Source organism: Ustilaginoidea virens, chromosome 2 (assembly GCF_000687475.1).
Source record: "Ustilaginoidea virens chromosome 2, complete sequence".
Taxonomy (NCBI): domain Eukaryota; kingdom Fungi; phylum Ascomycota; class Sordariomycetes; order Hypocreales; family Clavicipitaceae; genus Ustilaginoidea; species Ustilaginoidea virens.
Window position 1 is genome coordinate 3,828,341 of NC_057317.1, and position 18,235 is coordinate 3,846,575.

Below are 18,235 nucleotides of genomic sequence, written 5' to 3' on the forward strand. Positions count from 1 at the left end.
GGGGCTGGAGTGTTTAATGCGCGGCGCTATCGGCGTCGAAAAATTGAAAAAGCAGTCACGGGGGCCGCCAGATCTGCAGGAATCTCCGGCCGTTGTTTAAGTCCGATGCCGACCTTGGTTGGAAGCCTGGGGGGGAGGGGGTTGCAGCCTGCCTGGTGAGTCATTGCCATTGCCCCGATCGCGAGAGAACAATGCAACACGATTCACCTGCAGTCCAGATCTTAACCGCGGGGAGTGGACTCTCTAACGACGCCCTATCAGTGTTGGACCGTGGGGCTCTTGGGGACCTCGAAGACATCATCACCATCATCACCATCATCACCATCATCACCTCCATCATCGTCATCATCGTCATCAATAATCAGTCCCCGTCCGATAAGAGCGACGGGTTCCTTTCGCGGAGTTTCTGGAGATAAGAAGCCGCCGCCGCGTTGGGCAGCGCCTTTGCCGCGCAGTTAGTTGACGGACGGCCTTTGGAAACGGACGGATGGAACGGATTGAATAGAGCGGAATTCCGAGGCGGACTTTTGTGCTGGCTGCGCAGCTGGAGCGAAAAGCCACGGGGGCCGCAAGGGCGCAAGGGCGCGAGGGCGCTAGGACGCAGCCAGCGGACAGCGGACAGCGGACAGCGGACAGCGGACAGCGGACAGCGGACAGCGGACAGCGGACAGCGGACAGCGGACAGACAGGGTGCTTAGTCACTCCTTGGTTTGTGCAAAAGCCGAGTGGATGGATGACGGCTGGGGATTGATTACCAACGGTGCGCCCTAAAACTACCTAGGTACGTACTTGCGCACTTGCGGTGGCGGTGAGTGGAGCAGAATAAAGGGGGGCACCGGGGTGGTGTGCCTGGCTACATGTAGAGATCCGGACTGACGGCCTGGAGAACGGAACCCTGGAATGGAATGCTGATGGGGCTGACACGTATGTTTATCGGCGGCGGGATGGAGGGCAGCCCGCTTCCGGACTTGGCTCCTGGGTCCTGGGTCCTGAGTCCTGAGTCCCGAGTCTTGTTTTGATGGATTACCAAGCCCAACATTGAAGGGCAGCTCGGATTTAGTGGGCGGTTATCGAGGGCCGATGGGGGTCGGTCTGGGGGTACCTCGGCACACACCCACCGAGACACCAAACACAAAGACACCACCCTTGGGAGCCGGTCGGGTCCCGCGTGTCCAAACTCCGCGTTCATCAGCGATGCTATGCTGTTGCGCGGTCGGCGTTTTTATTTTTAATTTTTATTAACCGTCCCAGGTCGGAGCATCATAAGTATCACGCCTCACCCTCCAGGCGATTCGGTTCGATGCGAAATGCGTCTTGATACCATCCATCCATCCATCCATCCATCCGTCCGTCCGTCATCAAACAAATTTCAATTCCTCCAGCAAATCCCTTGGCTCCCTTTCCCCTTCCACCAAAGGGCAAAACAAAGATCAAAGCCAAAAAAACACAGCAGCAAGCAGCAAGCTTTCACTACCTAGGTAGTCCGTCACCTTAAATCGGTGACTCAACTCAGTCCACAACACAGCCTCTTTCCTATACGAGCCCCGTCATCTCATCTCCTCCCGGGAATATCTCATCACCGCCTTTGCACCGTTGTGGGCCGCACCCTCCTGCTGCGGCATCCTGCGGCATCCCTGCAAGCTACACCGGCGATCCACAAGCTCGGGTCTTGACTCACCACAAGGATCTTTTCCACCATACTCCCAACACCCTACTCCCAACGACTCAATTCTCAAGACTGCTTTTTTTTTTTCTCTCTATATAGAAAAACCAATGATGCCCACCAAAGTAACCGCGCAACCTCGGCATCCTTCCCCGTTTCCCCCCTCTCACAGCCGCTCTGCTCTCCAAAAGACCATGTCCATCGCGCAGACGTACTATCTGGCCCACACAGCCCGGGCCAAGCTTTCTCGCGAGGCTGCCCAACCCGATCACGACCTCCGCCTGCTCGTCGGTCACGCCAACCTGCTCGATTCTCTCATGCTTGAGCTCGCCGACGCCGAGCGTGAGCAGGAGCGGCGGTTCAACCAGTCTGTCCGCGGTGTCGGCAAACTCGCCGAGCGACGTGTTCAGTGGGCGGACAAGGTCGTCGCCGAGCAGCCAGAGGAGGAGTACGACGACTCGGATTCATCCGACTCGGACTCTGACGATGACGCCGACTTTGACGACGACGTGGACGGTGTCGAAATGACGACCGCTCCTGCCATGACCTCTGCCCCTCGACCTGTTGCTCGGCAGACCCTGCTGGCCGGTGAAGACGACGAGGAGGACATGGGCGACAACCTGGAGGAGGACTACGCGCAGCTCGAACTCGTGCGAACACACTCTCACGCCAGCCCACCCCCTGAACTGGTCCATCACGACGATTCGGAATCGTCAGACGACGAAGCCACGCCACCTTCGCCGGCTGACGTCTCGCTCGAGTACGACGACAAGGACGCCAGGCAACAGGGCGAGGATGCCGAAGCCTTTGAAGACGGGTTCTACATTTCGAGACAAACACCCGCAGGCCTGATATCCGCCATTTCGGTCTATTAGGCCACCTTGGATGAACGCGTTTTTGGAAGTGTACTGGGGTTTTTTCACAGCGACGGCATAGCATGGGAGTTGGGTGCTTTTTTTTTTTTTTTGTCTTTTTCTTCTCTTTTTTTTTCTCATTTCCTTTCTTCTTATGCTATTTCTATTGGGCTCAGAAATGATATGATACCACATGCTAGGGGGCGCACGGAAAGGGGTTTTCAGAGTCACGCCGTCTCTCATCTCATTCACCACCATCACCACTCAGGGATCTACATAGGGGGGACAAGGGGGACAAGAACGTGTTGGAATCGGCGAGTCACTCCCGCCACGTAAACTGGTCGGGGGGCGTGTCAAAGTCCATAGTTTCAGCCCGAGGGCTCAAATGACACACAAGTCTACAGCATTGATTGGCGCCAGTGTGTGACGTGCGTCTTTGCTCTTGCATGCTTGCAGGCTTGGTGGCTCTACTCCGTGCTACGGTCCAAGTACGTACCCCGTAGTGCGACACCAGCTTACGCAAGCCCGTCCGTCGCACGCAGCACGCAGCTCGCAAGCCCAGTTTCCTAGCAGGGCAAAACAGGGGCGATGTCGGCCCCGGCCAATGAATCATTGACCGACTGGCCTCCGTCGGCATCCGACCCGGGCTCGCCTGCCGCCGAGGGGCGTAGGTGCCGCGCCCCACCACTGAATTCGTCAGCGATCGAGCGGCCCACGGCAACGCGGCCAATCCGTGACGCCCCAGCAAGCACTTTTGATCACAAATCCGAGGCGAGGCATATGGCACCGGCGATTTGTCATCCCAGCCGACGCTGGGCACGCCATGCCGATGACGGCTTAGGCAACCGCGCATTGCGCACCGCGGCACCGCGGCACCGACTCGTGGCTTCGCGAGCCCTTTTTTTTGTTCGATGCTTGCGGCGCCTACATTACTTCTGACCTGACTACAGGCGGGGCAACGCGCAGGGCTGATAACTGTAGGTGATGTTCTGGGAGCGACGGAACGCGGGGGCGTCTGCGATGCTGCGAGTCTGGCCAGGCGCTGGAAGCCTTTTTCTTTTTCTTTTCTCCCCCCCCCCCCCCTTTTTTTTGTGCATTGCATTTTTTTTTTCCTTTCCTTTTTTTTTTCTTGCCCGCATAAAACATTAATCACGCCCGTCTCTTATGACGTCACGTCGTCGGGCGTGCCAAGAACCAGAAAGCTGGGGGGAAATTAAAAGAAAAAAAGAAATTGCCGTCAGGCGATGCATCACCGTAGAAGCGGCTGCTGGTTGCGAAGCGTTACGTTCCTACGTATCTAATCTAAATCTGGTCGGGTCGTCTCGTCTGCCAGTGGCTCTTTCCCATCCTGCCCAGGACGGGCGCTGTCCCTTGCATTGGCGTGATTCCATCCATGTTTCGTTTTCTCCTTTTTTTTTTTTTTTTTGTCACGAATAACTAAGTGAGCAAGACGAGAGGCGACGAGCCCCGTCGTTAAAAACGCTTCCGCTTCCCATGGGCATGCGTTTGCGGAAACTTGTTGGTTTCCTTGTCTAGTCTAGTGGTGCACCAAAAGTGTGACTTTATTGGATATTATGTACTGCGATATCTAGAGCTACAGATCGAGTCGGCTTGCAACTAAACCATGGTTGTACGTTGTACCAGCGTGCCTACCATGTACTATGTACATCAAATACCCTACCCTGTACGGGGTAAGTCCCCACAGTGTTCAAGTTGGCTTTTGTTGGCGGCGTCTCCATGAAATCATCGAGTACTGGGTACAAGCCGCCGACGCGAGTACCCAGCGCAAGTCAGCCCCGCACACAAGTACCGGGCACAAGCAACAGAGCCAGGCACCAACACACTGTGCAACGTGACGACGGCTTCACAAAACGTCCCCGTCAAAACGTCCCCGTCAAAACGTCCCCGTCCAAACGTCCCCGTCAAAACGTCCCCGTCCAAACGTCTCCGTCGTCAACAAAGACCCCCGTGCGAGGCTAGCTGCCAAAAAAGACCACGCTGCCAACCCGCCGTTGCACGGCCGCGATGCGCCTTCTTTCGAGACTCGCGCCGCGGCGGGACTGGAGCCCCCCGCGCGCCGTTCCCTGCCCCGGCTGCTGCCATGTCCAGCAACAACTCCGTCACTCGTCAGGCTCGTCAGGCTCGTCGGCAAAGCCCAAGCCCAAGCCCGAGCCGCCGGCATCTGGCATCGCGGCCTTGACTTCGCGACAGCTCCTCTTGGTTTCCGGATCCGACGCCCCCAAGTTCCTGCAGGGCATCGTAACGGCCAACATGATGGCCCCGGACGGGTTGCCGCGAACCGACGCCTTCTACGCCGGCTTCCTCAACGCCACGGGGCGAGTGATCCACGACGTCTTCATCTATCCCTTCCGGAGCGGCTCCGGCCTTGCCGCGCAGGAGGAGCATGGGTACCTGGTTGAGGCCGATGCCGCCCACATAGCCAGGCTGGCGAAACAGATCCGGCGGTACAAGCTGCGCGCCCGGGTGACGGTGCGCAGCCTCGCGCCGGACGAGGCGTCGGTGTGGCACGCGTGGCACGATGCGTCGTCCGCCCCGCGGCCGCCCCTGGCTCCGGCCTCGGGCAAGACCGCAATCGTCCTGAAGGACCCCAGGGCGCCGGGGTTGGGACACCGAATCATCCGGCTCGGCGGCGCCGACGCGCCCGAAATCGACGTCGAGACCACCTCGGAGGACGCGTACACGGTCCGTCGGTATCTGCACGGCGTGCCGGAAGGCCCGGGCGAGATCCTGCCCGAGCTGGCGCTCCCTCTCGAGAGCAACATGGACCTGATGAACGGCATCGACTTCCACAAGGGCTGCTACGTCGGCCAGGAACTCACAGTCCGCACCAGGCACAGAGGCGTGGTGAGGAAGCGCATGCTCCCGTGCGTGATTTACGAGACGAGCAAAGCCCCGCCCCAGGCGCTCGTGTACGATGCCGAGTGCGGCCCCCCGGACGAGCTGACGTCCGACATGATCCCTGCCGAGACCAGCATCGGTCGTTTCGGGAAAAAGGGCCGCAGCGTGGGCAAATGGTTGAAAGGGGTGGGCAACATCGGGCTCGGCCTGTGTCGGCTGGAGATGATGACCGACGTGGTTCTGCCGGGAGAGCAGGCCGCCGCTACGTACAAGCCGGGGGACGAGTTTGTTCTGGAATGGGGGGAAGGCGAGGACGACAAGAGCAGCGTCAAAGTGAGAGCGTTTGTGCCAGAGTGGTTACGCCAGGGCTTGACCCCGTAGTTGTGTGTATTCCAGAGAACGGGAAAAGCAGGCACAAGCAGAATGCAGTACATTTTCCAGGCCTTGCATGCCTGGCTACTCCGCACCGTATCTTTTTCCTACGTGCTACGACCAACCACAGCCGGCGGTCAGCGAATGGCCGTCTTGGTAGGCAGGACACTTTGACGAGCGCTGAGCGCCGAGCGCCGAAAGCAGGGGGTTCTTGTGTGTTTTGACAAAATCTCCCTGCGGAGGAGAGACGTTTCCCCTGCGTCCCATTTGGCACCGCGAAACCAGCGACAGAGGGATAGAATCGTCTCGTATCGGACTGGAGTCGGGAGTACTTAGTGACAAACTTGATACATAGCATCATCACGGGCTGGAGCCTCTGGATTTGGCCCGGCCGAAGTGAGCGCGTCTTGAAAGTCCCTCTCTTTCTGCTCTTCTCTGGTCTTGGCAAAACATCAAAACGTTGCTGACACCCACCGAAAGCGCGTTCCGCGAGGTCTACGCCTACCTTTGCGCCGATTACATGGGCGGCGACGAGATATTCCTTGCGGGATTTCTCTCCGGGGGGCTTTCACCGCCAGGTCTCTGTCGCGGGGAACGGTTGGAACACCTAGGCTTGTCGACGAGTGTGCCCCATCTTCAAGGATAAGCAGCACTGGGCGGATGAGGACTTGCGTTGATACATTTCCCGACGCGCCATCCATTCAGAGACCAGCCCAAGGCCGTTGACGCTGCCGACGAATACAGAGGGCGATTGGTCGGAGACGGGTTGGTCGAGAGAACTCTACCGGAAAAAAAAAGGTGGCTTAACCACGGCCAAGGCCGTTTGTGTCTGGGATACTGTAGGTGTAGGATCTCTCGGCAGGCATTCCAAAGAATCCCTGGCTGGAAAGGACTGTGTTGGGCCTTGCAACCGTCCGGGTCAGGCTGGTGCGCAAAGGGCCTTGGTCTCGACGACGGATCCGTCCACCGGACTTGCAGCGCCTTGTCCGACTGGGCGCTTGAACAGGTCGTCTTGGAAGGAGACGTCGGTCTGACCAAGCAAAGACAGCATTCTCGCGAGAGTTGGAGCATGCGCTCCCTAGTCGTCGAGCCGAGGACGTGTTTAACAGTACTTGATGGTTGAGAAGAAGCCAAAGACTTTTTTTTTTTTTTTTCGGGAAACCAAAAGTAATGAGGCTGCGCATTGATGTCGAAACAGGGGGGGGGATGACGGCCTGCACTGTGAATAATCGAGGCAACCAGAATACAAGATGGCAGTGGTTATGGCATCCTCCGTACTTGGTTTGAAGAGAACGATGGCGTTATGTATCCGTCCGTGCGAAGCAGAGCAGCGGGTCACGTGGAGGGAGACGCGACCCGCCTGCCTCTTGAGCTCGTGGATGCTTTCCGTCCGAAGGGGTATGTTTGTGTTCCTTCCTTCCTCCTGGCACATTGGCTTTTTGACTTTGCATTTGCCCGCCTGGTCTTCTCGCTTCTGCATGTGGCACTGGGCCTTTAATACAGAATCCAGGCCTTTTTTTTTTTTTTTTTTTTTTTCGCAAAAGTTTTCTTAAGCGAATATTCTGCCGCCGCTTCATCAAACACCTTCCAGCCAACCAAAGGCTGAAGACAAAAAGCACATGAGCAAATAAAAAGCAGGAACAGAAAAAAAAAAAAAAAGGAGGGGAGGCGACAAATCCAAAGGGTGTCAAGATGAGTGACGACAAGAGGGATCTCTTGCGGTTCGCCGGCGAGTATGCCGAGAAACACTTGGATCTGTACCATCTCCTCGGCGTCGACGCCTTGACGCCCAAGGAGGACGTGCATCGCGCCTGGAGGAAGAGGTCTCTGAAATACCACCCGGACAAGGCTGGCGACGATTTCGACGCGGAACAATGGGAGCTCTTCGAGCGGGCAAGGGACATTCTTTCGGATCCCAACGCGCGGGCAGTCTACGATCAAGCGAGCAAGGCCAAGCTGCTCCGCAAGCAGGAGCGCGAGGCAATGGACAGGGAGCACAAGAAGTTTGCCGATGACCTCGAGGCGCGAGAAGAGGCGCACAGGAAAATGAGAGAGCACAAGGACGAGAGTGACCGGGTGATGCTGGAAAAGGAGCGGGAGAGGCTGGCCGCGCAGCAGCGTATGCGGGACGAGGAGGTCGAGAGACAGGCTGCGGCCGCCCAGGAAATGGAGGATCTCGCAGAGGCAAGACGAAGATTGAAAGAGAAGAAGGACGAGAAGGCGCGGAGGAAGCTGGCCAAGGAAAGCATCAAGGCGACGTTGGGCTCGACCGGAAAGGGAACCGGACCGGCCAATGGCGCCATCGACATTCCCGGAGACTATGTCGCTGACCCAGGGATGAACAAGCCGTACTGGGAGCTTGTCTGCGACAAACTACGTGCCGTGCAAGCCGTCAGGAACTTGCAGAAGCAGGAATACTCAAAGGAAATGCTACAGGAGGCTGAGGGCGTGGTCCATCAAGCTCGGCAGAGGATTCGCGAGGCGGAGCTCCAATATCAGCGGGCAAAGCCGATTGCTTAAACTGCTTGCCACGATGCGCCGCAGGGCCAGCAAGCCCCCCCCCCCCCCCCCTTTTTTTTTTTTTTTTTTTTTTTTTGGCCACTCTTCTTCCCCCAATTCTCCATGCCTTTCCATCTTTCACCGACAGGGTTCATGGTTTATTCTTGCAACCTCAGGATACGGACAGCATTGGATCCCATGATTGCGTCGGCTTCGACAGACCCTTCACCTACTGCTCTAGCAACAGCTTCGGCATTCAGACTCACGCTTTCCCATTGACCTTGCTCATGGCTTGTTGTTATAGGGGGGAAGAAAGGATGGTCGGTGCCAAACATGAGTCTGTCAAAGCCACTGGCGTCGATTGCGGCCTTCAACCCTACTTCGGAATAGATGACGGCGTCGAGGTAGACTTGCTCCTTCAGGACATCCCACACTGGGCGGCGGTTGCTGCCGACTCTGCCTTGACCAACGAGCTGGCCGTCGTGAAGGACACAGCTCTCAATCCTCCCGGCCAAGAAGGGTAGCGTCCCCCCGCTGTGCGCTAGGAGCATCCGCAGGTCGCGTACCTTGTCAAAGACACCAGCCAGGTACATGCGCGTCACGGCTATTGTGGTCTCCATGGGGAAGCCCAAGGCAAGCGGGAGAACATGTCCGTACTCGCTGGCACGAGGACCCCAGACATGGTTGGGTAGGCCATAGTGAGGGTGCAGGAAGACGGCCAGCCTTGCTGCGGCGATTGCCTCGAGAATCGAAAGGAGATTTGGGTCATCGAGTCCGTGGCCCAATCCCGAGGTCCCGAGGATAACACCGCGGCAGTATTTCAGTCCCCGGAGATGCGATATCGAGGCTCGAAGAGTGTCCAGAGGTGCTGTCAGTGGCAAGGTGCCGAAGAAGAACAGTCGGCCAGGGTGTTTGCCGCACATGTCGGAGAATTCCTTGTTGACGGAATCAGCAATCTTGCCGGACTGAGACGAATCGACAAAATCCAGCCAGGGATTGGCCAGGGATATGACGGAGATGTTGATACGATGGGTATCCATGAAGTGGATTTTTTGGTCGAGAGAAGCAAAGTGCGGCGTCAGCGGGCGACCGGGAGGCTTGGCTGTAGCGTCAGTCATGGCCCGGTCCAGATCGGCGAGCTCAGACTCCAAGAGGATGAGGCGCGGTTCAGGAGCCTGAGGAAACTTGCGAACTAGCGGTATAGTTGACCTAGACTCTAGAATTCTGATGTACTGCGGTGGATACATGTGCGTGTGGATGTCCACAATGGTCGAGCCGAGGGGGGCCATGATGGTGGTGGTGGTGGTGATGATGATGATGATGATGATGGCTCTGTCTTGCCGGTTCGAGCAGATGCGCAAGACTTGCCGATACTGGTTTCGGTCCGCCAAGGTAAGGGCTGCTATGTGTGCGATGGTGAAAAGGGGTGGTGGAGAGAATCTCGGGCTGCCAAAGTTCAAGCGAGGCGCTCTCTGACAAGAGGCAGAGTGCGTGGATACGCGGATCCGAGTGGCTGCGTAAGACGGACGTGCATACTACAGCGAGTGCATTAGCATATAGCACACAGACACGACGGCGACCAACCCCCTCTCGGGACCTGATGACGATGATCAGCTGTCTGCCAACGGCAACATGCACGGATTGCAAGCGGCAGCGACAGGCAGGGCAGGGCACCTTTCAATGCTTGACGCCACCCGGCGCCATCGATACTGCAAGGCTCGGTAGAGACAGGGAGCGGGGGAGGGACGATGAACCGATGCCGATGCAACCTTGGCAAGCGGGGAACGGTCTGGTTGGACTAGAACAGAACAGCGTGCATACGTGTACTGTGCTTGAAAAGTCGAGTGTTGCAAGTGGTTTTTACCTGCAAGAGGTTTTTTACCAGCCAAGAGATGGATGGAGAATGGCACGTCGGCCCGTTTTGAAACCTTTTTCGCCATCATGGCAGGGCAGCTGCAGCTTTTTCGTTCCTGCCAGATTGAGACTTGTTTTTCCCGTCTCCACTCCTACGTACCTACCTGGGTGGGTAGGTACCTTAGGTATTTAACCTGGGCAATTGGTAATGGTAGGAGGAAGGTGCCTTCCTGGCTTAGGTACCTAGGTATGTAGCACTAGTGGGATCGAGCCACCGACCACTTGGCGTCGTCGAGGTCGCTTCGAGCCAAATCTGCGGTACATAGATTCTGTCCTCGGTATTCGTCCTCCGTAACGTGCACACGGCAAAGCGTCAAACGGTGCAGGTCCCCTTTATCGAATTACCGAGTCCTCGACAAGGGATGTCTTGACGCCTCGTCGCTGCACGTCGTACATGAAGCTACCCCGGTGAGGGAACAAGACGAACCAACAAGACTACATAGACTTGGACCAACGCGGAGGCCTCTCCTCTCAAACGCCGAGCCACGCTTGCCGTTGTCGCTGGTTGAAGGACCATAGACACCAAAGACCACCCGCACCCGGGGCAGACCAGCGTTCAATTCTTTTTCGAGCGCTTTTCGTTGTTTCTCAAAGAAAAGTCTTTCCACTCCCTGCCTCCAGGGCTCGCTCGCACTTGCACCCATTCAAGTATCGAGAGTCCGCGTCGTCTGGCCATGGCTACCGTCGCTGCTGTGGCCAAGGAGGGCCTCTTTATCCCTGTAAGTCCTTGCACTTGCTCGAGACGGCGTCATGCAAATGCAAAATCAAAATCATGCATGTCCCGAGGGAATCTGTCGCCGGCACGTAAAACGCACTCCCGTGGGCCGCTGCAAAGCAAACACGATGCAGCAAAACACGATGCGGAATCCGCCGCCTTGCCAGACAGACCCCAACAGACCCCAACAGACCCCAACAGACCCCAACAGACCCCAAGACTGACACCTGCCCTGGCAACAAACAACAGCTTGTGGACTTTTCCAAATTCCTGAGCGGCACCCCGGAGGAGCGCCGAGCCACCGCCAAGACCATCCTCCACGGGTTTCAAACCGCCGGATTCATCTACCTGGAAAACCACCCCATACCCGCCGACGCCGTCAAGCATGCCTTTGCCCATTCCGCCCGCTTCTTTGCCCTCGACGCCGCGGCAAAGCTGAAGCTGAGCTGGACCACCCCAGAGGCGAACCGCGGCTACTCGGCGCCCGGACGTGAAAAAGTCAGCCAGTCCCTCGACACGGCCGAAGTGGACAAGATCAGAAGCGCAGCTCCGGACTTGAAGGAGTCTCTCGAGATTGGCAGGGACACCAACCCCAAGTATCCCAACCCCTGGCCCGCCGAGGAAGGAAACCTGAAGGGGTTCAGGGCCGGCTTGCTGGACTTCTTTGCCAGGTGCCAGGAACTGCATCTGCAGCTGATGCGGGCCATTGCCCTGGGCATGAACCTCGACGAGGCATTCTTTGCCAAGTTTGTGGACGCGGCTGACAACACGTTGCGGCTGCTGCATTACCCGGGAGTTGGCGCCCACGTCTTCAAAGCAAATCCGGGCCAGGTCAGAGCTGGGGAGCATAGCGTACGTGCATCATCATCATCATTCTTCTCACCATGGTCGTCTGCGCACGAAGGAGGGCTTCTGTTCTTTCTCGTCGAGGTGAAAAGTCGGGGCAACAGATGGCGTTGCTAATGACCCCAATCGACACGGCAGGATTACGGATCAGTGACGCTTCTTTTCCAGGACGATCGCGGTGGTCTTCAGGTCAAGTCGCCGACGGGCCAATTCGTGGATGCCACACCCATCAAAGGCACCATTGTCGTCAATGCCGGCGATTTGCTGGCTCGCTGGAGCAACGACACCATCAAGAGCACAATACATCGCGTGGTTGAACCACCTGGCCAGGGCCAGGACCACCCTCCTCGGTATAGCATCGCGTGCGTTTTACCGCTCTTGTCGTGTTTCGTTTTTGGCCCCGTCCGCTTTCCCTTCTTGGTCCCCTCCCCCCTTGCAAGAACCGACTCGGTCGCAGATGCGGCATCTTGTTTCTCTGAATTCTGCAGCTTCTTCTTGTTTTCGACTAATGCGCTCGAGTAGATATTTTTGCCACCCAAATGCCGACAGCTTCATCGAAACGCTGCCGGGAACGTACGCATCGACCAAGGACAAGAAGTATGACGGCGTGAACAGCAAGGAGTATCTGGTGCGGAGGCTAACGGCCACCTACTGAAGCTGGCATGACATGATGATTTTGCAGGATCCTTACCTACCTGGTGTTGCACCAAAAGGGTGACGACGCCACACCAACGGCGGCTCTGCTGGGCTTCTTATACTGTGACAGCTTGAGTGTTGCCATGTTTTACGTACCTTTGCCGAATAGCTTTGATGAAGTAGTGGTGAACACGTCTGCCGAACTAGGTACGCAACAGAGCAGTGACGAATGCCGTGGGTGAAATTGAGGTTACCGTAGCTTCCTGATGACCGGCTGGCAGCATCAGCATCAGCATCCCATTGGGCGCGTGGCGTGCGGCCTAGCTGCACCTGTAAACTCTCCGGACGCCAAAAAAAAAAAAAAACCAACAGAAGAGGGGGTTGGGGGGCAACATGTCGAGAAGTGAAAAGGGCTTTTTTTTTTTTTTTCCCCTCCCCTTTACTCTCCCCCCCCTTTCCCTCTTGACTGTTTGGTTCGTTTCCGTCGTCTTTTTGATTCTTGATGGCTACCTGCTAGCCTCCACCATCCTGCTGCTCTGCTCCATCCCCAGATCGGGCCTCGGACCTCGTCACATGCACACCATGGCTATGGCTGCGCACTCCCCGCCCGCCGAGCGCGACGACGACATCTTCACCAGGAGCAACTGCCATCCCGAGACGAGGGGCGAGTGCCTCGACTTTGCCCGCCTGGCCTTTCCCGAGGAGCACGTCGCCGAGGCCGACACGCAGGGCCACTGCTCCTACACGGTCGCCGTCTCCACCACCCATCTCCTGCAGTTCCGCCCGGAGAGGTTCAAGCTCGACATGGGCATCTACGACGACGCGCGCCGCATGTTCGGGCACGTGGTCGCGGAAACCACGTATCTCGGGCCTCTGGGCGGCATACCGCTCCGGGGCGAGGGGTACGACCGCCCCCTGCTGCACATGTACCTCGTCGAGAGGCTGCCGGGGGTGCCGCTCGTCAGCCTGCTGGGCGAGCAGGATGGTGGTGGTGGTGGTGGAGCTGATGCTGCTTCTTCTTCTGCTTCTGCTGCTTCTGCTTCTGCTGCTGCTTCCGCCACGGAATTCCGCGCCGCGCTCGTCCAGGACCTGGCCCGCATCTTTGCGATCGCGTACCACCACCGCCGGCCCCGGCGGGACCTGGCCGGCGCCCGGGGCCGCATCGGCTCGTCCCTGCAACGCCGCGCGGATCTCGTCGCCAAAATCAAGGACCGCGAGGTCTGCCGCGAGGCCCAGTCCGTCCGGCACTACCTCGACCACATCGAGCACCTGCCCTGGTGCCTGACGCACGGGGACCTCATCCCCAGCAACATGCTGGTGGACCCGGCCACGGGCCGGATAACCGGTCTGCTGGACTGGGCCGAGGGGGAGTGGCTGCCCCTCGGGGTGGGCATGTACGCCGTGGACGAGATCCTGGGCGCCGACGACGCGGCGCGCGGGTTCGTCTTCTCCCCGCACCATCAGCAGCTGAGGATGCTGTTCTGGAAGACGTTTCTGGGTCTCTGCGAGGCGTCGGCCCCGGCGTCGGCCCCGGCCCCGGCCCCGGCCCCGGCCCCGCTGGACGTCGGCTCCAGGTGCGTGCTGAGGGAGGTCGAGATGGCCAGGAGGATGGGCCTGCTGCTCTGGAGGGGCATAGCCTTTGACGACGGGAGGCTGGACCGGCCGGTGGAACGAGGGCGCGACGACGCGGAGCTCAAGAAGCTCAAGGTGCTGCTGGGCGCGCCCGGCGCCACGGACTGCCTGGTGTGGGTGGAGGGCTTCGAGTGCGAGGAGGAGCAGGACAATGCGTGGTACTGGGGCAGGTGGATGGGCGGTTGCTTTGGCGTTCTGGTGTGTGCGTTGATGTTGTTGTGAGTTGTGGAGTTGCGAGTTTGTGTTGGGGGGGATGATTTGGGTGAAGATTTTTGTAGCAGCGATTTCTCCGAGGCCAAAGTCCTGGCGGAGTCGGAGCACCCCAGCCTGCGCTGGGCAGGCGGTACCTTGTACCTGGGGGTTGAGGGCTGGTAACCCGTGCCTGGGCGGTCGGTGCCTTTTTTGGCCATAGTACGGAGTACGGAGTACGGAGTACAGAGTATCAGACCAATGTACGGAGTACCTAATTCGAGTCGCGCACGGCTGGGTCACGGCTGGGCCAACTTGCCGCGGCTTCGCCTCCACACAACAAGCTCCCCGTCGGCCAATGCAGTCAAGCAGCTCACAACTTCAAATTCCAATTTCCGACTTCCGGCTTCCGACTTTCGACTTCCAACTTCCTCTCCTTGCCTTGCCTTGCCTTGCCTTGCCTTGCCTTGCCTTGCAACCCCCAATCGAATCCTCTCCATTCCACGACCGATCAGCGACCATGGCCGACAAACGCGGGTCCGCCAGGCCGGCGTCGCCCCTCAAGTCCGCCTACTTGATCCTCTACAACTTTGCGTCCGCCGTGGCCTGGAGCGTCGTGCTCGGCCGCACAATCGGCCTGCTTCGCCTGCGCGGTCCAGCCACCGTCTACGCCGGCGTGGGCGAGTGGACAAAGTGGACGCAGACCATGGCCATCATGGAAATTGCCCATTCTCTGCTCGGTAGGCCGCCCTCTCCCCGCCTCTTCTTTCCTTCTCCCCCCCTGCCTGCCCGACGCTTGTTGTCTCGGCCTCTCTGCCCGGAAACACGCGAGACGCAGCTGCATGGGCAAACGAAATCAGTGTCCGTGATGTGATGCGCGAGGCCGCAATCCCTCCCTCCCTTACTAGCTGACCGGACGGACGTCTCCGCCGTCGACACAGGCATCGTTCGTGCCCCTCTCAGCACCACCCTGCTGCAAGTCTCGTCCCGGCTTCTGCTCGTCTGGAAAATCGTCGACTCGTGGCCCTTCCTCGCCCTCTCTCCCTTTTATTCCTCCATGCTCATCGCCTGGTCCGTCACCGAGGTCATTCGATACTCGTACTTTGCGCTCTCGCTGGCCGGTGTGCTGCCCGCCTTTTTGACTTGGGCGCGCTATAGTACCTTTTACGTGCTGTATCCCCTGGGGATCACGAGCGAGTGCATGCTTGTGTACGGCGCGACCATCCCCGCGGCTCAGACGAGCAAGATCGAACCGTACATCCTGTATGGCATCTTGGCTACTTATGTTCCTGGTATGTCACTGCCTTCCCCGTCGCACTAACACCAGTTCCTTTTTTTTTTTCTTTTTTTTTTTTATTCTTTCGCGTAGCGGAAAATACCATTGCAGCACTCGAAGCGGTTGTGCTGACCATGTCATGTATGCTTTTGTCAGGCTCGTTCATCTTGTTCACCCACATGATGAAGCAGCGAAGCAAAGTCATGCGTTCTCTCAAGGCCAATGACGCCAAGTCTCAATAGTAGTCGGCTTTTGGGCGGGCGAGGTTCTTTTGGGTTTCGCATCCTATTTCTCGGCTGATAAACCCAACCGGAGAGAGAGAGAGCAAGGAAGCGTCTCGAAAGCAGAACTTGGAGCAAGAGGGAGAAGAAACGATGAAAGCTGTGGTCAACCGCACTATGCAACCCACACCGTTATGCGAGGTTTGATGAGTTGTAATTTTGGACTTGATTTGTTGAGCTTATGATTCCGCCGGCGCAGTTTGTGGGCGCTCTCCCTCATCGGCTGGTCCAGAACCATCGTCCGAGCTACTTTCGTACCAATCGTTCCGCGACCACTGAGCAATTAAGCCTGCTGCGTCAAGCGACAGCTTCTCGTAGCCGGGATTTTTAGCCGGTTCAAACATGGCTGTTTTTGTCAAGCATTGTTAGCACAGGGTCAGATGAAATCTCACAACGTAACGTGCCGTGCCGTGCCGTGCCGTTCCTATCCTGAAACCGATAATCAACGTGAGCAAGAAACAAAACAACTCACTCATGTGTGCCACAGTTTCGTCGGTGGCCTTGTCATTCACAGCCTCCATCCAGTCGCCCGCTGCCATCGTCTTGGGGAGATTGCAAAATGTCCTGTCCTTGCCCAGCACGGTGCCTGCCATGCTAACCTTGGAGGAGGCGGCTTTTCCCAGGCGCGTGTACACGTTGGCATAACCCATGTTCAGGTCCTCGTGGAGCTGAACCATGAACCTCACGCGCTTCTTCAGCTCCTCTGCCCGAGCAAGACAGCCGACGAATTCCAGGTGAGAGGATGCCCATGTCCACCCTTCGGTGATTTGGTCGCGATTCACCCAGGCTGCGGCTCCGCCGGCGGCAACCGCGCCCGCCGCCCCGGCGTACATGGCCATCCTGCCCCATTTTGCCCATCCGCCGCCGCCGGCTGCTGCTGCTGCTGCTTCTGTGGATTTCGCTGCTTCCGCGGACTTCGTAGCGGCAGAAGCGGGAGCCCGTGCCGTGTTGGTGCCCCAGAGCGCCGTCTTCAACCCGCTGAGCTGGGAGAGCGTAGCCGCGGCACTCTGGTAGTGCTCCTCAGCGCCGTGGGCAACCACTCCAGGTGCTATGCCCAGATATGGCGTGTCAAACGCCAGCACCCCCTGGATATACGGGAACATGAGACTGTTGAAGCTGGGCTTGCCCGTCTTTTCGATGCCGTCCTCGGAGTAGATTGGCTTTTCCGAAGCCAAAGCAATGACCAACTCGGCCGCGACAATGCCGCCCATCGAGTGGCCGACCAGAACCGTTCTCACTGACGGGTCGACGGTGGGAGACGGCGTGCCTGACGCCACTTCCATGTCTATGACCTTTTCCTCCAACCTAGTCGAGACGACCTCGCCGTCAGCCAGCTGCTTCGTTTTTCACCCCGAGGCCGCGACATGTCCAAGCAGGGGGTAGCAGGCAGCAGGGGCAGCAGGGGCAGCAGGGCACACCTACCAGTCACGGAAGCGGCTCACGCACTGTCCCAAATCACCTCTTGTCTCGTACTTGGGATACACCAGCACGCGCACATCTACCTTTGGTAGTTTCAGAGCCACTACATCACTAAGATGCTTTGTGAACTGGTAGTCATCTCCAAAGGTTGATTCGCCACCCTGAGGCATCGTGGCATCAGCTTCCCACCCGGCTGGTCTTCAGGTGCACACGGTGGCGGACACGAGAACAAGCAGCAAGCCTGTCGAGACACGAGGATACACACACACTCACCTTGAATCCGTGGATAAAACATAGCACAAGAGTTTTCCTCATGATTTACGCTTTGGCAGGGATAAATCCTTGAAATGATACAGGGCACCTCATCTATTCGGGGCTTTGGACAGGCATGTCTTTCAAGTCGAGTCGGTTAAATGACTTTGACAAAGTAGTTGCTCCGTTAGGACGCAAGAGAAATATTGAAAAGAAGGCAAGTGCCAGGCAAGTGCCAGGCAAGTGCAAGTGGGCGGTGGCGATGGCGATGGCGACGGCGACTTGGCTAGTCCTGGACCGCGTCAAGCTGACAGAGTCAACCAGCCAATGGCAGGCTGCCCCCGCCTGCACCCAGCTGATAATACATACTGATTGACAGCTTCTGCAACGTTGGCCACCTGCCCGCCACCTGCCACCAACGGAGCCTGGGCACTCGGCGATGCCCTCGCTTATTATTCGTCTCGTCAACTCAATGTTTACCGTCGTTGAATGCCATGCTGTACTGCTATGGTATATTGTCCCCTGATATCAACAGTATTCTTTCACTAGAGTACATTTTTCTTTTTCCATCTTCGTTGCCTTCCGTCTTCATCTCCTGCTCATCGTCACTCTCTCTATACCACCTGCCTGCTCCAAGAGACCAACGTCGTCTGCAATCGCAGTAGGCCTACTGGCTTGCCCGTCTTTCTTAATCAAGTCTTTGAACCCGCGCCTCCCCATCTCATCTTCCTTGCGCTCGGTATCGAACTCACGCCCGAGGGTCGCGCCGTCCCTTTTGATCCACGTTTATGGAACTCCATTCCTTGACAAACGCCGGTGTAATGTAGC

The 18,235-nt window shown here is 57.7% G+C and overlaps 8 protein-coding genes across 8 annotated transcripts; 6 read left to right on the forward strand and 2 right to left on the reverse strand.

Annotated features, from left to right (window-relative positions):
- Positions 1–1,857: 1,857 nt before the first annotated feature.
- Positions 1,858–2,538, forward strand: UV8b_02819 (uncharacterized protein; the record flags this gene model as incomplete). Its single annotated transcript, XM_043140317.1, has 1 exon — positions 1,858–2,538. One exon carries the CDS (start codon positions 1,858–1,860, stop codon positions 2,536–2,538), a length of 681 nt encoding a protein of 226 aa, XP_042996251.1.
- A 2,004-nt stretch (positions 2,539–4,542) lies between these two features.
- On the forward strand, positions 4,543–5,757 carry UV8b_02820 (uncharacterized protein; the record flags this gene model as incomplete). The annotated part of the gene is made up of 1 exon (XM_043140318.1): positions 4,543–5,757. One exon carries the CDS (start codon positions 4,543–4,545, stop codon positions 5,755–5,757), a length of 1,215 nt encoding a protein of 404 aa, XP_042996252.1.
- Positions 5,758–7,440: 1,683 nt separating this feature from the next.
- UV8b_02821 (uncharacterized protein) lies at positions 7,441–8,268 on the forward strand (the record flags this gene model as incomplete). Its single annotated transcript, XM_043140319.1, has 1 exon — positions 7,441–8,268. The coding sequence occupies one exon, from the start codon at positions 7,441–7,443 to the stop codon at positions 8,266–8,268; it is 828 nt and encodes a 275-aa protein (XP_042996253.1).
- A 137-nt stretch (positions 8,269–8,405) lies between these two features.
- UV8b_02822 (uncharacterized protein) lies at positions 8,406–9,536 on the reverse strand (the record flags this gene model as incomplete). Its single annotated transcript, XM_043140320.1, has 1 exon — positions 8,406–9,536. One exon carries the CDS (start codon positions 9,534–9,536, stop codon positions 8,406–8,408), a length of 1,131 nt encoding a protein of 376 aa, XP_042996254.1.
- A 1,299-nt stretch (positions 9,537–10,835) lies between these two features.
- On the forward strand, positions 10,836–12,377 carry UV8b_02823 (uncharacterized protein; the record flags this gene model as incomplete). Its single annotated transcript, XM_043140321.1, has 4 exons — positions 10,836–10,880; positions 11,126–11,728; positions 11,861–12,084; positions 12,245–12,377. The coding sequence occupies 4 exons, from the start codon at positions 10,836–10,838 to the stop codon at positions 12,375–12,377; spliced, it is 1,005 nt and encodes a 334-aa protein (XP_042996255.1).
- A 563-nt stretch (positions 12,378–12,940) lies between these two features.
- UV8b_02824 (uncharacterized protein) lies at positions 12,941–14,365 on the forward strand (the record flags this gene model as incomplete). The annotated part of the gene is made up of 2 exons (XM_043140322.1): positions 12,941–14,190; positions 14,272–14,365. The coding sequence occupies 2 exons, from the start codon at positions 12,941–12,943 to the stop codon at positions 14,363–14,365; spliced, it is 1,344 nt and encodes a 447-aa protein (XP_042996256.1).
- A 334-nt stretch (positions 14,366–14,699) lies between these two features.
- UV8b_02825 (uncharacterized protein) lies at positions 14,700–15,697 on the forward strand (the record flags this gene model as incomplete). Its single annotated transcript, XM_043140323.1, has 3 exons — positions 14,700–14,919; positions 15,121–15,471; positions 15,612–15,697. 3 exons carry the CDS (start codon positions 14,700–14,702, stop codon positions 15,695–15,697), a joined length of 657 nt encoding a protein of 218 aa, XP_042996257.1.
- A 218-nt stretch (positions 15,698–15,915) lies between these two features.
- On the reverse strand, positions 15,916–17,470 carry UV8b_02826 (uncharacterized protein; the record flags this gene model as incomplete). The annotated part of the gene is made up of 4 exons (XM_043140324.1): positions 15,916–16,082; positions 16,209–17,041; positions 17,159–17,316; positions 17,429–17,470. The coding sequence occupies 4 exons, from the start codon at positions 17,468–17,470 to the stop codon at positions 15,916–15,918; spliced, it is 1,200 nt and encodes a 399-aa protein (XP_042996258.1).
- Positions 17,471–18,235: the final 765 nt, after the last annotated feature.